The 18,194-nt window shown below is 43.7% G+C and overlaps 1 protein-coding gene across 11 annotated transcripts in view; it reads right to left on the minus strand.

Annotated features, from left to right (window-relative positions):
• The window catches only part of LOC112263105 (neuron navigator 1), a 124,339-nt gene that overhangs the window by 72,660 nt on the left and 33,485 nt on the right, over window positions 1-18,194 (minus strand). For all 11 annotated transcript variants that reach the window (XM_042330676.1, XM_042330664.1, XM_042330661.1 and 8 more), the window contains 2 exons: window positions 9,188-9,290; window positions 2,581-2,943 (listed from right to left, as the gene is read on the minus strand). In XM_042330676.1, the coding sequence (XP_042186610.1) occupies window positions 2,581-2,943; window positions 9,188-9,290 (466 nt within the window). The remainder of the gene's footprint in view (window positions 1-2,580; window positions 2,944-9,187; window positions 9,291-18,194) is intronic.

Consider the following 18,194-nt stretch of genomic DNA (forward strand, 5'->3'; position numbering starts at 1 on the left):
ACTGACTGTCAACTTGGGAGAGGGAATTAAAGAGAGGATGTGACACAAAGGAAATGAGGAGAGAGAGAGAGATGGATGGGGGAGAGTGAGAGGGAGAGAGAGAGATGGATGGGGGAGAATGAAAGGGAGAGAGATGGATGGGAGGTAAGAGGGGGAATTCTAAGAGGGCGAGAGAGAGAGAATGAGAGAGTTTTGAGTTTGAAAGAGAGTGAGAAAGAGATATTAAAGGAGAGAATGCTGCAGCTGGCAGACAGAACACCTGACAGCCTGACACAGCCTGACACACATTGACGACACATCTTCACACACCTTGACATCGTGACACACCCTGACCTAGGATCTGACTGATGCCGTACCATGGCATTGATCGTTAGGCTACTGTTACTAATGGGCAGTTAGTATTAGTAAGTTAGTGGGTTATGACTCTGTTAAAAATGTAGGGGAGTACTTTAAACCTATGTCAGTACTTTTTGCTTCTGTTTTTTTTTGGTAGCACCAAGGGACTTGCTAAAACACATTTAGTGCAGGGGCAGGCAGTGATTGGCTCTGTGTGTGAGTTTGTGTAAGTCACACCGTCCTCGGTTTCTGCAGTGGGATGTGGGTGTGAATGAATGAATGCCCACAGCTGTCTGTGACATGGCCAGCTCTGCAAGAGGCATGTAATGAATGTCATTACTGCACAACTCAGACGTGATCTGCACTCATTTAGAACCATTTAGAATTCCAGCTCTGGTTTCCTGCCAATCGGCCATCTTGGTTTACTATCACTATAAAATGGAAGATTCCGTTGAAAAACGGGTCAGGCAAAATGTCTGGTTTCAGCACATCATTTCCCTAGTTCTTGGAGTGGCTAAGAACAGAGATTAAATAGTGAAGCTGAATCTTTGGAATTACTCTGGATTCTAGACGATTTTTTAAACCTTGTGTTTGCACATGTGTTCATTCACTAGTTGCCATATCCACCCAAAAACAAACAACCACAACATATTTCATAGAACAATGAGTTTCAGCCAGAGGGGGATCCACATTACTAATACCAGATAACTCATCTGAGAATAATAGCTGATGATTCACATGCAAGTCAATACTCATCACAGCTACCCTCAAGGAATACTGCAGGACTTTATTGCCAGGGTCTCTACTCAGCAGAAAGGTTTGAACAAAATCCAGATACGTCTCAGCAGAATCAGCCTGAGATGGTTGCTGCATGAAGCATGAAGCCCTGACAGACCCATGAAGCCCTGACAGACCCACAAAGCCCTGACAGACCCATGAAGCCCTGACAGACCCACAAAGCCCTGACAGACCCATGAAGCCCTGACAGACCCACGAAGCCCTGACAGACCCACGAAGCCCTGACAGACCCATGAAGCCCTGACAGACCCATGAAGCCCTGACAGACCCACGAAGCCCTGACAGACCCACGAAGCCCTGACAGACCCACGAAGCCCTGACAGACCCACGAAGCCCTGACAGACCCATGAAGCCCTGACAGACCCATGAAGCCCTGACAGACCCATGAAGCCCTGACAGACCCACGAAGCCCTGACAGACCCACGAAGCCCTGACAGACCCATGAAGCCCTGACAGACCCATGAAGCCCTGACAGACCCATGAAGACCTAACAGACCCATCCAGGAACAAAAGTTACACTAGATAGACTGCTGAGGACAGCTCTATGAGAGGGCTACTCCAAGCACAAGTGCCAACGCAAAGCCATTTTTTCTCATCCAAATGTATGCTTGATTGATGATTGCTTTATAACATGCTTTATGTTTTAGGATAGTTATGGTCCAAAGAACAAGTGACCACAACTACCATAGTATTCACAAGGACTACATTAAATATCATTTAACAGTAGGATGCAAAGTGAGTGTTACTGCAGAACTGTTACTGCAGCCTTCACCACGACTAGAGTAGGAGAACCCCCCCACACGCACGACCAGAGTAGGAGGAACCATACCCACACACCTACGACCAGAGTAGGAGTCCCCCCCACACACCCACGACCAGAGTAGGAGGAACCCCCCACACACCCACGACCAGAGTAGGAGATGCCCCACCACGACCAGAGTAGGAGAACCCACCCCACACCCATGACCAGAGTAGGAGAACCCCACACCCACACCCAAGAACAGACTAGGAGATGCCACACCATGACCAGAGTAGGAGAACCCCCACGACCAGAGTAGGAGAACGCACACCCACGACCAGAGTAGGAGATGTCACACCATGATCAGAGTAGGAGAACCTCCCCACAACCAGAGTAGGAGAACCACCCCAACACTAGAGTAGAAGAACCCCACCATGACCAGAGTAGGAGAACCCCCCCCACGACCAGAGAAGGAGAAACCCTCACAATCAGAGTAGGAGAACCCCCCACAACCAGAATAGGAGAACCCTGAGTTAGACAACATAATAGACCACAGGTGTCGAACTCATTCCATGGAGGTCCAAGTACTTAATTGATCAATAAGGTCACTGATTGGTTAGGAACTCCCCTCACCTGGTTTTTCTAGTTCTTATTTGGATACTCGGTCATCTATGGAATGAGTTGACACCCCTGGTATAGACTCTTACCCATTGGCCAGGTTGTCGTCGTCATCCTCTGGCATGCTCTTGCCCAGCAGGTCGGTGTCGCTCAGGTAACCAGACTTGAGGTCCGCATCATCCACATCCAGCCCTTCGATGAGCTCCATTCGGGAGGAGTGGCTGAAACGGCTGGAGACTCGGGCAGGCATTGTGTGGGCCGTGTACTGGGACCCGGCCTTGCCCCCCTGGTACCCACCGCTGCCTGTGGAAGAAGGAGCATCTCCAGCCTGCATCCGGGGGCTGGATTGGCCGTGGCGCCAGGAGAGAGGAGAGGAGCGGTTGGACTGACTGGACATGCTGCGGCCGTTCGTCTCGTCACTGTCGTAGCAAACAGTACTGCTGTCCAGACAGCTGGGGAGAGAAGGTGAGGGAGAGGTTATAGAATTGTAGAAATGGAATGGGTGAGAGAGGACAGAAAGGGAAGGAAAATGTAGAGTTTGAGGGACTATGATATTATTATTATATTATTATAAAGAGAAAGAATTCTAGAGAGAGAAAAGCTACTTTTTCTATATTTTTCCCTCTCTGTCAGTCGGCATTTAAAGGAATCCATCCAGCCATATAGTCTCTGCTGACCTAGATACGACTGTAACATTCACTCTCAGCCTTCAGCCATGACAGCAAAGATCTCAGAACTCAAGTCACTAGCTACAATGTAAGGATATATTATCGTTGCGTGAAAAGAGAAGCGTCTAGTTTCTCCCCTCTCTCCCTTTGACAGGATCATTCATAACCCTCAGCATATGTTCACAACATCATTACCAGCTGGGATTTACAGACCTAGGGCAATCAGTGCTTAATCACACACCCCAACTGAAAAAATGTATGATTGCTCAAGCGGGCCAGAACTTTTTCATGACTACTCTGGACCGGTGTCAGCTAGTGAAAGGTGAGCCAATGTGTACATGTAGAGCGAGAGCTCAGACTAGACAGTAGTTCTAGATTAGAGACTAGTTCTAGTTTAGATTAGAGAATAGTTCTAGTTTAGATTTGAGACTTGTTCTAGTTTAGATTAGAGAATATTTCTAGTTTAGATTAAAAAGTAGTTATAGTCTAGACTAGAGAGTAGTTTCTGCTGAGTCTGGCCATGACATAACCATATTCACCAACCAGCCCAGATGAATAATGCAATGCCTGCCTGAGACCATGTGGGTGTTTTTTCCTCCTGCTATTTCTGTACTTCTGTAGATGGATAATTAATCAATAGACACTGTTAATTCTTTAGAGTCTAAGGGTGGGGGGTTCTAAACTGACATACAGTTGACTTGTTACACATTTTGTTAAAAAAAATGGATTCAATTAAATGTTTTCCTCATCAATCGCCATCAAGGTTTTGAGAAATGTTTGCAAATGTATAAACGATACATGAACAGAAATACCTTATTTACATAAATATTCAGACACTTTGCTATAAGACTTGAAATTGAGCTCATGTGCATCCTGTTTCCATTGTTCATCCTTGAGATGTTTCTACAATTTTATTGGAGTCCACGTGTGTTAAAATAAATTGATTGGACATGATTTGGAAAGGCACACACCTGTCTATATAAAGGTGCCACACTTGACAGTGCATGTCAGAGCAAAAACCAAGACATGAGGTCGAAGGAATTGTCCGTAGTGATCCAAGACGGGATTGTGGCGAGGCACAGATCTGGGAAGGGTACCAAAACATTTCAGCAGCATTGAAGCTAAGTTAAATTGATTGGATCTGGGGAAGGGGGACCCTGGTACCCTGGGGAAGGGGGACCCTGGTACCCTGGCGAAGGGTACCAAAAAATGTCTCAAGCATTGAAGATCTCCAAGAACACATTGGCCTCCATCATTCTAAAATGGAAGAAGTTTAGAACCACCAAGACTATTTCTAGAGCTGGCCGCCTGGCCAAACTGAGCAATCAGGGGAGAAGGGCCTTGGGCAGGGAGGTGACCAAGAGCCAGATGGTCACTCTGACAGACCTCCAGAGTTCCTCTGTGGAGATGGGAAAACTTTCCAGAAGGACAACCAGCTCTGCAGCACTCCACCAATCAAGCCTTAATGGTAGCGGCCAGACAAAAGTCACTCCTCAGTAAAAGGCACGTGGCAGCCCACTTGGAGTTTGCCAAAAGGCACCTAAAGGACTCTCAGACCATGAGAAACAAGATTCTCTGGCCTGAATGCCAAGCGTCAAGTCTGGAGGAAACCTGGCACCATCCCTACGGTGAAGCACGGTGGTGGCAGCTGGAAGACTAGTCTGGATCAAGGGAAAGATGAACAAAGTAATGTACAGAAAGATCCTTGATGGAAACCTGCTCCAGAGTGCTCAGGAGCTCAGACAGGGCCGCAGATTCACCTTCCAAAAGGACAACGACCCTGACATTTAAGCCTAGTACAAATTCCCTCTCTGGTCAGTTAGGATCACCACTTTATTTTAAGAAAGTGAAATTTCAGAATAATAGTAGAGAGAAAGATTTATTTCATCTTTAATTTCTTCCGCCACATTCCCAGTGGGTCATAAGTTTACATACACAGAATTGATATTTGGTAGCATTGCCTTTAAATTGTTTAACTTGGGTCAAACGTTTTGGGTAGCCTTCCACAAGCTTCCCACAATAAATTGGGTGAATGTTGGCTCATTCCTCCTGACAGAGCTGGTGTAACTGAGTCAGGTTTCTAGGCCTCCTTGCTCGCACATGCTTTTTTAGTTCTGCCCACAAATTTTATATAGGATTGAGGTCAGGGCTCGGTGATGGCCACTCCAATACCTTGACTTTGTTGTCCTTAAGCCATTGTGCCACAACTTTGGAAGTATGCTTGGGGTCATTGTCCATTTGTAAGACCCATTTGCGACCAAGCTTTAACTTCCTATCTAATGTCTTGAAGTGTTGCTTCAATATATCCACATAATGTTCCTGCCTCATTATGCTATCTATTTGGTTAAGTGCACCAGTCCCTCCTGCAGCAATGCACCCCCACAACATGATGCCGCCACCCCCGTTCTCCATGGTTGGGATGGTGTTCTTCTGATTGCAAGCCTCCCCCTTTTTCCTCCAAACATGACAATGGTCATTATGGCTAAACAGTTCTATTTTTGTTTCATGAGACCAGAGGGCATTTCTCAAAGTATGATCTTTGTCCCCATGTGCAGTTGCAAACCGCAGTCTGGCTTTTTTATGGTGGTTTTGGAGCAGTGGCTTCTCCCTTGCTGAGCTGCCTTTCAGCTTATGTCAATATAGGACTCATTTTACTGTGGATATAGATACTTTTGCACCTGTTTCCTCCAGCATCTTCACAAGCTCCTTTACTGTTTTTCTTGGATTGATTTGCACTTTTCGCACCAAAGTACGTTCATCTATAGGAGACAGAACCCGTCTCCTTCCTGAGCGGTATGATGGCTGCGTGGTCCCATGGTGTTTATACATGTGTACTATTGTTTGTACAGATGAAAGTGGTACCTTCAGGCATTTGGAAATTGCGCCCAAGGATGAACCAGACTTTTGGAGGTCTACAATGTTTTTCTGAGGTCTTGGCTGATTTCTTTTGATTTTCTCATGATGTCAAGCAAAGAGGCACTGAGTTTGAAGGTAGGCCTTGAAATACGTCCACAGATACACCTCCAATTGACTCAAATGATGTCAATTAGCCAATCAGAAGCTTCTAAAGCCATGACATAATTTTCTGGAATTTTCCAAGCTGTTTAAAGGCACAGTCAACTTAGTATATGTAAACTTCTGACCCACTGGAATTGTGATACAGTGAATTATAAGTGAAATAATCTGTCTGTAAACAATTGTTGGAGAAATGACTTGTGTCAACTTTATAGAAATGCATTGAATAGCACATGGCAAAAATAAATACATATATTTTATAAGAATCGTAACAAACAAAGGTATTGAAGTAAGTGTCTGTCCTATATCTAGGAGATATTAAAAAAACATTTTACACATATTTAACCCCCTTTTTTTGGGTCGGCACAAAACTACCTTCGTACTTCCATTGGTTTTTGTAAACCGGTACCAGTTACCTTCAGACAAGTCTCCTGACACTTGTGGTCGTAGATCACAACGGAGAACACCGTAGTGTTCATGACAATCTCCCCTTCCCACAGTTGGGTCCCATTAGTTTGTGATAGAGACAGTAAACAGCAGCCAAAATGGCAGGCATACAGTCTTTGAATGCAGAATGACTTTTTGTTTTTAAAAAAAATGGTTTCTGCCAGTTTCTCCGGTATCCTGTGGGGCTAAACTCTGGTGTTTTTGTTATTGTTTGTGTCTCATCGTGATAGAGACAGTCTGAAACGTGTACCGAACGTGATTGTCTTGAAAAATAAAGTCTGTTTGAGAGGGATTGACAGAACATGTTAGCCCAAATGGTTCGGACGCTACCAAACAGAAGTTGGCACATCCACGGTACCGACTTCAGACGAGTCTCCTGACACTTGTGGGGGTCGTAGAACAAAACAGAGGATGCCTCCATCATGTTCATGAGTGTCTCTCCTTTCCATAATAAACTAAAAGATTTATATGAATATTTTTTTGTTATGTAACTTAGTTTGACGAACCGGTGCATCAATCGACTCTAGGGGGTTAAAGACATTCTCTGGTACATTTGAATACTTTTTACCTGGTAGTTCTGAAAGTAGTGCCCACAAGCCAAAAGTAACTACGTTACATACAGTATGTCCAGATATGTGAAGCACATCTTGGCTCTCTCTCTCTTTTGCTCTGCTGTTTGTGCATCTTGCTAGCTGTCACTTATATGGCGAGGGGCTGAAGCTCATTGGCTGGACCTCTAATTGCTACGCGGCTGGCCCACATGGGGGAAAACATTTGGGAAAATAGCACAGCACAGTTTCCAGAAAAACAACCCCTTTCAAACTAGGGATTTCGGGGCTAATTGAGGTAAAACAGTCATTCTGCTCATAGATTATGCATGTATGAACTACACAAAGCATAAGGTTTAAAAAAGACAGGTCAACTCTCACAATGCTTCGGTGAAATGATAAACTATCTCACATTAGTACAGTACTTCCTTGAGAGTTTTTGAAATGTAGCTTCAATTGAGGTAGTTTAAACGTATAGATGCACATCAAACAATTCCATACATTAGGGTATATGTTTGGGAGTTATGACAGGGAGCTGAACTATTAAAGTCATTAGAAGATGAGGATTAGTAGTAGCACTGAATGTGGGTGTTACCTATAGTAGATTTTGATCAGTGCCTAGAAGTTCGGTGGCCAAGGTCAAAGTTTTTGTGTAAAGTCACTGAACAGTCTGTCAGTCTCTAGAGGCCAGGGCTGTGGAAATTCAGAGCTCATGTGTGGGATGGAATCCCCTAGCACATCAACAGTACACACCTCACAGAGAGACCTAAAGGCAAGGAACATTGGTAGGCAGAGCACATACTGTTGAGCTGGGGATAAGCAGCAGCCAAAATGGCAGGCATACAGGCTTTGAATGCAGAATGACTTTCTGTTAACAAATGTTTCAGTTTCTGCCAGTTTCTTCAGTATCCTGTGGGGCTAAACTCTGGTGTTTTTTGTTATTGTTTGTGTCTCACGGTGATAGTCTGACAGTCTGAAACGTGTACCGAACATGATGGTCTTGCAAAATAAAGTCTGTTTGAGAGGGATTGACAGCACATGTTTACCAGGTGGCAGGTTGCCAAGATGACAGAGGATGAGAATTAACATTGAGTGTAAACATTGATTACGTGTGTACCCCATCAATCTGTCCACTGTGTTTCATGTGTGTATGATTATATTACATGTCTCAAACAAATCCACAGCTTTCTTCTAAGTTTACACACATATCTACTTGTGATCAATGCAACTATTATATATACAGTGGGGCGAACAAGTATTTGATACACTGCTGATTTTGCAGGTTTTCCTACTTACAAAGCATGTAGAGGTCTGTAATTTTTTATCATAGGTACACTTCAACTGTGAGAGACGGAATCTAAAACAAAAATCCAGAAAATCGCATTGTATGATTTTTAAGTCATTCATTTGCATTTTAAAGCATGACATACAGTAAGTATTTGATCACCTACCAACCAGTAAGAATTCCGGCTCTCACAGACCTGTTAGTTTTTCTTTAAGAAGCCTTCCTGTTATCCACTCATTACCTGTATTAACTGCACCTGTTTGAACTCGTTACCTGTATATGTGTGGGTGCGAAGTAACGTTTGAGCAGATGGAAAGAGATGGAAACAGATGGAAAAAAGGAGAATGCTTTTTAACATTATGCCCCACTCACACCAGTACATAACATCAGAAACACCCCAGTATTTATTGTCTATTATAAAATGGGTGGTTGGAGCCCTGAATGCTGATTGGCTAAAAGCTGTGGTATATCATACCGGATACCACAGGTATGACAAAACATGTATTTTACTGCTCTAATTACGTTGGTAACCAGTTTATAATAGTAATAAGGCAGCTTGGGGGGTTGTGGTATATTGCCAATATACCACCGCTAAGGGCTGTATCCAAGAACTATGCGTTGCGTCGTGCATAAGAACAGCCCATAGCCATGGTATATTGGCCATATACCACACCCCCTCGGGCCTTATTGCTCAACTATAATCTATGAACTTAGTGTATGGTAAAATACTCACCCATGGCTGAGTTGGGCTCCCCGTAGACTGGACATGGTATCTTCCAGGTTCTGTCTGAGGTCAAGGACGTTCTGCACCGTACGTTTCCTCTGAGACTCTGGGTCTGTTGGGACATTACATCAGTCACTATGGTGAGACTCTGGGTCTGTGGGGACCTCACCCCAGTCACTATGGTGTGACTCTGGGTCTGTGGGGACATCACCCCAGTCACTATGGTCAGATACAAAATGAATTCACATATCCCATGTATCACTGTTAATCTGTTGTGTCTTTATACCTTGAGATATCCCAAATATTCGAGTTCCAGTTATTGAATATATTAAACATAACGTTGATTTCCCAAAGATTGAATTAGACTGTACTGAATAAATGGCACTCATTAAAAGCATAACCCATCAGAGTCTAAGCCCTGTCTTAGCCAGGGGAAGGGTGGGGTTCTTCTAAGCAATATGGATTTGATTTAAGAAGGTCATACACAGAATATTTTAGCTATTTGATTTTGAATTTTAAGACCCCATTTTCTACTATACAGTAAAATAGCTACAGGCAAAACCTCACGACAGTTGAAAAAATGATCATCTATTGAATTAATTGGAGGTGTTGGCTGAGAGTCAACCATAGCAGAGGAAACACATCTCAAATAATGGGCCATATACCGTATTCATTAGTTCTTCACTCTGAGCGGAGTGCTAATTACACTGTGATTGCATGCATGCACAATTTCCTTTATGGGCCTAATAGTGAAGATGTAATTCATTTTTTTACCGTTAAATGACCTTTAATTATCTGATTGCCATCAAAAAGTAGGCTGCCTGGTGCATGTTTGTCTACTACAAATTAATGGATGATATCAACTGTTAGAAAACACCAAAAAGTGTGCTTAATGACATTCGCCGAATGCCATTGATTCGACCTACATTAATTGATGCGTCTTGCTAACAAATTGCCCTTTTTTTAGCCTGAAAAGTAGGGACTCGGTATGGTCACCATAACACACACAGTCAATGTAATAGACTAGGCTACATGACAATGTATATTATCATGGACCAAACAGGCCCACCTGTATCCAGTCATGTAGCCTAGTGTGCTAAAAAGAAAAATGGTGGGTAAACTCTGATTGCAGGTCGCGGTGGAAAAAGTTACACTCCCTATACTTTCAATGCATTTTCAGAAAAAGGTGGGACTGCACCACTGGCGGTAGCCTACCCTATCAACCGAGGCAATGCTACACACACACACACACACACACAGGCTTCATATAAAGCTGCTTATGCCGAGTTCAAAACAACTGGGAATGCAGAAATGTCCGACTTCAGAGCGTTCAAGACAACTGGGAATGCAGAAATGTCCGACTTCAGAGCGTTCAAGACAACTGGGAATGCAGAAATGTCCGACTTCAGAGCGTTCAAGACAACTGGGAATGCAGAAATGTCCGACTTCAGAGCGTTCAAGACGACGGCAAAAAAACGAGCTACGTTTTAAATGGTCATCCAACTTGGAATTCCAAATCGGAAACTTGGGCATCTATCTAGAACTCCAACTTTCCGACCTGAAGATCACTGACGTACTGTAATGATTCCCAGTTGTCAGTTGAAAGCTCCGTTAAGATATCACATTGTTTGTAGTTTTTATCCTGTCATCACACAATCACCGTGTAGAAACAGAAACAATGAATTGCATTGTAAACAGTAAAATATGCTTAGAGCCTTCGCAGATCGTGTGTCATAAAACACTACCTTTATTTCCTTACATTAATGACATTTATGGCCGCATTATTTGTCAAGTGAAGCATTAACAATTGCATTAGAACACTGAGCTTATTTAAACTCTGTAGGAATCCTGGATCTTGGAGATCTCAGAAAATGTCATGTAAGTAACTATGCCTACATAACATTTCATTATGTTTTGCTGTGAAAACATGTCTCATGGGCACACAAATCCAAAATAATGAAGGCCTATGTCATTGAAAAATCAAATGATCCTAACCCGAAAGAGTCAATTATAGCCAATATAGGCCTACTGTCATTAACTTATAGCCTACTTATTGGATGTGCATTGAGGTCTAGGCTAGGTGTCTAGTAATTATTGCCGACCTTCATCAGCTGATCCAGGAAAGAAAACAAATATCGATAGAAAATAAAAAAGCTAAATATATGGTTTACTTCTTGTGGCGACAGAAAGCATGGAGAATACCAATAAATGCACGCACCTGAAAAACAAAACAACGAGCGCTCTACACAGCTGACTGACAAAAGCAAACAATGATAACTCAACCAATACATCTAATGCATTGGAATAAAGCCTTTTTTTAATCAAGGACGCATGGCCAACAAATTGGGAACATGTGGAAGTACAAAGTAAAATCTATCCGTTTAAGGTATCTCAGCTGGGGCCGAAATTCAGCAACCTATAGGACGTATACCATTCCTGAACAGGGTGACGGTTTGTCCAGCCACGTAGAAATACATATTTTAAACCAAATCAAATCAAATGTATTTGTCACATACACATGGTTAGCAGATGTTAATGCGAGTGTAGCGAAATACTTGTGCTTCTAGTTCCGACCATGCAGTAATATCTAACAAGTAATATAACCTAACAATTTCACAACAACTACCTAAAACACACAAGTGGAAAGTAATTAATACAAATATGTACAGAAAAATATATGAATGAGTGATGCCCGAACGGCATAGGCAAGATGCAGTAGATGGTATAGACTACAGTATATACATATGAGATGAGTAATGTAGGGTATGAAAACATTATATAAAGTGGCTAGTGATACATTTAATTACATCAAGATGGCAAGATGCAGTAGATGGTATAGCGTAAAGTATATACATATGAGATGAGTAATGTATGGTGTGTAAGCATTATATAAAGTGGCTAGTGATAAATTGATTACATCAATTTTTCCATTATTAAATTGGCTAGAGTTGAGTCAGTATGTTGGCAGCAGCCACTCGATGTTAGTGGTGGCTGTTTAACAGTCTGATGGCCTTGAGATAGAAGCTGTTTTTCAGTCTCTCGGTCCCCACTTTGATGCACCTGTACTGACCTCGCCTTCTGGATGATAGCGGGGTGAACACGCTATCATGGCTCCGGTGGTTGTTGTCCTTGATGATCTTTTTGGCCTTCCTGTGACATCGGCTAGTGTAGGTGTCCTGGAGGGCAGGTAGTTTGCACCCGGTTTGCACTACCCTCTGGAGAGCCTTACGGTTATGGGCGGAGCAGTTGCCGTACCAGGTGGTGATACAGCCGACAAGATGCTGTCCCGTGGATGTGGATAGGGGGGTGCTCCCTCTGCTGTTTCCTGAAGTCCACGATCATCTCCTTTGTTTTGTTGACATTCAGTGTGAGGTTATTTTCCTGACACCACACTCCAAGGGCCCCTCCCTGTAAGCTGTCTCGTCGTTGTTGGTAATCAAGCCTACCACTCTTGTGTCGTCTGCAAACTTGGCCACGCAGTCATGGGTGAACAGGGAGTACAGGAGAACACTGAGAACGCCCCCTTGTGGGGACCCAGTCTTGAGGATCAGTGGAGTGGAGATGTTGTTACCTACCCTCACCACCTGGGGGCGGCCTATCAGGAAGTCCAGGACCCAGTTGCACAGGGCGGGTCGAGAGCCAGGGTCGAGAGCTTATTGACAAGTTTGGAGAGTACTATGGTGTTAAATGCTGAGCTGTAATTGATGAACAGCATTCTTACATCGGTATTCCTCTTGTCCAGATGGATTAGGGCAGTGTTCAGTGTGATGGCGATTGCGTCGTCTGTGGACCTATTGGGGCGGTAAGCAAATTGGAGTGGGTCTAGGGTGTCAGGTAGGGTGGAGGTGATATGGTCCTTGACTAGTCTCTCAAAGCACTTCATGATGACGGAAGTGAGTGCTACAGGGCGGTAGTCATTTAGTTCAGTTACCTTAGTTTCTTGGGAACAGGAACAATGGTGGCCCTCTTGAAGCATGTGGGAACAGCAGACTGGGATTAGGATTGATTGAATATGTCCGTAAACACACCAGCCAGCTGGTCTGCGCATGCTCTGAGGATGCGGCCGGGGATGCCATCTGAGCCTGCAGCCTTGCGAGGGTTAACATGTTTAAATGTTTTACTCACGTTGGCTACAGCGGAGGAGAGCCCGCAGGTTTTTGTAGCGGGAGCGAGACATCGTGGTTTTTCTTTTATAGTCCGTGATTGACTGTAGACCCTGCCACATACCTCTCGTGGCTGGGCCGTTGAATTGCGACTCCACTTTGTCTCTATACTGACGCATAGCTTGTTTGATTGCCTTGCGTAGGGAATGGCTACACTGTTTGTATTCGGTCATGTTTCCGGTCACCTTGCCCTGATTTAAAGCAATGGTTTGCGCTTTCAGTTTTGCGTGATTGCTGCCATCAATCCACGGTTTCTGGTTGGGGAATGTTTAAATAGACACTGTGGGTACAACATCACTGATGCACTTGCTAATAAACTCGCTCACCGAATCAGCGTATTCATCAATGATGTTGTTCTCCGCAATTCGGAACATATCCCAGTCCACGTGATCGAAGCAATCTTGAAGCGTGGAATCCGATTGGTCGGACCAGCGTTGAACAGACCTGAGCCCGGGAGCTTCTTGTTTTAGTCTGTCTGTAGGCTGGGAGCAACAAAATGGAGTCGTGGTCAGCTTTTCCAAAGGGAGGGCGGGGGAGGGCCTTATATGCTTCGCGGAAGTTAGAATAACAATGGTCTAGGGTTTTGCCGGCCCTGGTAGCACAATCGATATGCTGATAGAATTTAGGGAGCCTTGTTTTCAGATTAGCCTTGTTAAAATCCCCAGCTACAATAAATGCAGCCTCGGGATATGTGGTTTCCAGTTTACTCAGAGTCGAATGAAGTTCTTTCAGGGCCATCGATGTGTCTGCTTGGGGGGGATATACACAACTGTGAATACGATCGAAGAGAATTGTCTTGGTAGATAATGTGGTCGGAATTTGATTGTGAGGAATTCTAAGTCAGGTGAACAAAAGGAATTGAGTTCCTGTATGTTATTATGATCACACCACGTCTCTTTAATCATAAGGCATACACCCCCGCCCTTCTTCTTACCAGAGAGATGCTTATTTCTGTCGGCGTGATGCGTGAAGAACCCAGGTGACTGTACCAACTCAGATAGCGTGTCTCGAGTGAGCCATGTTTCCGTGAAACAAAGAACGTTACAGTCTCTGATGTCTCTCTGGAATGCTACCCTTGCTCGGATTTCGTCTACCTTGTTGTCAAGAGACTGGACATTGGCGAGTAGTATGCTCGGGAGCGGTGCGTGATGTGCCCGTCTATGGAGCCTGACCAGAAGACGCTCCGTCTGCCCCTTCTACGGCGCCGTTGTTTTGGGTCGCCGGCTGGGATCCGATCCATTGTCCTGGGTGGTAGGCCAAACAGAGGATCCGCTTCGGGAAAGTTGTATTCCTATGGTATTGGTGGTGAGTTGACTTTGCTATTACATCCAATAGTTCCTCCCGACTGTATGTAATAAAACCTAAGATTTTCTGGGGTAACATTGTAAGAAATAACACATAAAAAAACAAAATACTGCATAGTTTCCTAGGAATGCGAAGTGAGGCGGCCATCTGTCGGTGCTGGAAGTACTATAGAAAGGTGAGGGTGTTCAATTAATTTGGAAGCTTTCAAAAAAACATTTACCACTGTAAAACGTATTTAGCACTGCATTTTAAAGACATAGGAGAATAGTTAAATTAGCATGATTTAGAGACCCCTCCAAGTTTGACTTTTGTTGCATTTAGAGGAGCTGATCCCCCTGGCCCCCTCCTATTTTGCACCCTGACTCTGAGGCAATGCAGTAGAACAATGCAGTAGAACAATGCAGTAGAACAATGCAGTAGAACAATGCAGTAGAACAATGCAGTAGAACTTGAAGAGTAAATTAGTGTGCAGCATTAAATAGAAATACATGGCCTTTCACACCTCTTTCACTGTCATGAAAGACTGTATACAGAAAAATGTCTGTCATGTTAATGTTCTGAGAAGTGCTATTGTCTTGTGCAATTACACTGTCTGATCCTTTTCACCATCACTGAATTGAAAATAAGCATCTCTGCAGCTCTCAGTATTTCAAACATTTTAAGGTTACACCTGGGTTCATATCAGCTTACATCACCTCAAACTGATATAGCCTAGCTATCTCCTTAAAAACCAGTTTAGATGGACTTCACCACCATTTTGCAAATAGCTGTGACAAGCACCTTTCCATAGCATTCATCCATCCTCCTTAGTATTTAGCCTCACAACAGACACACCCTTTAAGAAGGCCCCATTAGTCTGACAGAGCATGAAGAGTTATTTATTTACTTTTAACCCTACAAAGCCTGCTGATATATTGGATCTTTACAGTAAAAATAACGATTATGGAAATGGTGAATGTGATCTAAAGGGGATTATAAACTGGGAGGTTCGAGCCCTGAATGCTGTTTGGCTGAAAGACGTGGTGTATCCGACTGTATACCATGGGTATGACAAAAAATGGCTATGTACTTCTCTAATTATGTGGTAATCAGCAATAAGGCACCTCGGGGTGTTGTGGTATATGGCCAATATACCACGGCTAAGGGTTGTATCCATTCACTCCACCCTGCATCGCACATAAGAACAGCCCTTTGCCATGGTATATTGACCATATACCACACCCTTATTGGTTAATTCTAGCTAGCATTATAGTTTTGATATTATTTCCACTCATGGCATGTATAGTCAAACAAGGTAACATTGAAATGTATTTGCCAATTTAATCTACGATGCCATTTGATTTAATATCATCCTAACCATAAAATGTATGTACTTCATGTCATCAATCACTTTTCACAAACTCAGAGCACCAGTGCCATGGACCTACTGTCAAGATGTGATCTACTGTCAGTGCCTCCATCATAGAGCTATAAGGAAAACATCCATCTCTTTGTAGTGGCAGACACCAAAGGGGGTAGATGCTAGTGACCTTCATATAGGCCCAAAACAGGAAGCTGAGGCAGCCAGCAAACCAAATAGCAGACATGCATGCAGGCAGGCAGGCTACGCACCACATCTGCTGAGGAAATACATGCTAAAGTGATTGACAGGTCCCTGGTGCCCTGCATTGCAGTGATCTGTGAGAGGGAGGGCAATCCACCTCACTCACACACAGACAGATACAACGCTAAAGCAGATCTCAATGCAAAGACCACGGACATTATGAATGTCATATAAATCTCCACAACTCTTCACCTACTGTTTAAATGATTACTTTTCCGTAAAAAAAAGAAAAATGAGGGAGGAGAATAATTAACAGATTGCTAAATTCATCTGTTCAGTGCTCTCGGGTCTAAGACAGACAGGATGAAGGTGTATAGATTAGTTAATCAAGACTTATGTGACAGTTCGTCCCTTTAAGGTCCACTCAATAGATTAGCCTGTTCACTGAGAAGAAGATAGAATGGCAGTGAAAGGCCTTTATATTGTTTCCCACAGCAAACACCCCACTCCAACTCTACAAACACCCCACTCCAACTCTACAAACACCCCACTCCAACTCTACAAACACCCCACTCCAACTCTACAAACACCCCACTCCAACTCTACAAACACCCCACTCCAACTCTACAAACACCCCACTCCAACTCTACAAACAGCCCACTCCAACTCTACAAACACCCCACTCCAACTCTACAAACACCCCACTCCAACTCTACAAACACCCCACTCCAACTCTACAAACACCCCACTCCAACTCTACAAACACCACTCCAACTCTACAAACACCCCACTCCAACTCTACAAACACCCCACTCCAACTCTACAAACAGCCCACTCCAACTCTACAAACAGCCCACTCCAACTCTACAAACAGCCCACAAACACCCCACTCCAACTCTACAAACAGCCCACTCCAACTCTACAAACACCCCACTCCAACTCTACAAACACCCCACTCCAACTGTACAAACAGCCCACTCCAACTCTATAAACACCCCACTCCAACTCTACAAACACCCCACTCCAACTCTACAAACAGCCCACTCCAACTCTACAAACAGCCCACTCCAACTCTATAAACACCCCACTCCAACTCTACAAACACCCCACTCCAACTCTACAAACACCCCACTCCAACTCTACAAACAGCCCACTCCAACTCTATAAACACCCCACTCCAACTCTACAAACACCCCACTCCAACTCTACAAACACCCCACTCCAACTCTACAAACACCCCTCTACTCCAACTCTACAAACAGCCCACTCCAACTCTACAAACAGCCCACTCCAACTCTACAAACACCCCCTCCAACTCTACAAACACCCCACTCCAACTCTACAAACACCCCACTCCAACTCTACAAACAGCCCACTCCAACTCTACAAACACCCCACTCTACAACTCTACAAACAACCCAAACAGCCCAGAGGATCCAACTCTACAAACACCCCACTCCAACTCTACAAACACCCCACTCCAACTCTACAAACAGCCCACTCCAACTCTACAAACACCCCACTCCAACTCTACAAACAGCCCAGAGGATAGGAAATAGGACACTAGCATTTGGTTATCGCACAATATAATGGTACCTTCTTCCAAACTCGATGAGAGCAAGGGTTGAGAAATCCTACAGCAAAATAAATCCCATCACTTTCATCTATTTCATCTGTGTGTACACACTCTTCCATTATCAATCTTCTCCAGTGCCATGAGAGTGTTTTAAATGTTCTCCTAGTGGAACAGCATGACCAGATAGGTTTGCCCAGTGGTGGAAAAAGTACCCAATTGTAGAAATAGAAAATGAGTCAAGTCAAAGGCACCCAATAAAATACTACTTGAGTAAAAGTCAAATAGTATTTGGTTTTAAATATAATTAAGTATCAAAATGAAATGTAATTACTCAAATAAGCTTACATTAAGTATCCAAAGTAAAAGAATAAATCATTTAAAATTCCTTATATGAAGCAAATCAGATGGCACCATTTTCTTTTTTTCTTT

Source organism: Oncorhynchus tshawytscha, linkage group LG02 (genome assembly GCF_018296145.1).
Source record: "Oncorhynchus tshawytscha isolate Ot180627B linkage group LG02, Otsh_v2.0, whole genome shotgun sequence".
NCBI lineage: Eukaryota > Metazoa > Chordata > Actinopteri > Salmoniformes > Salmonidae > Oncorhynchus > Oncorhynchus tshawytscha.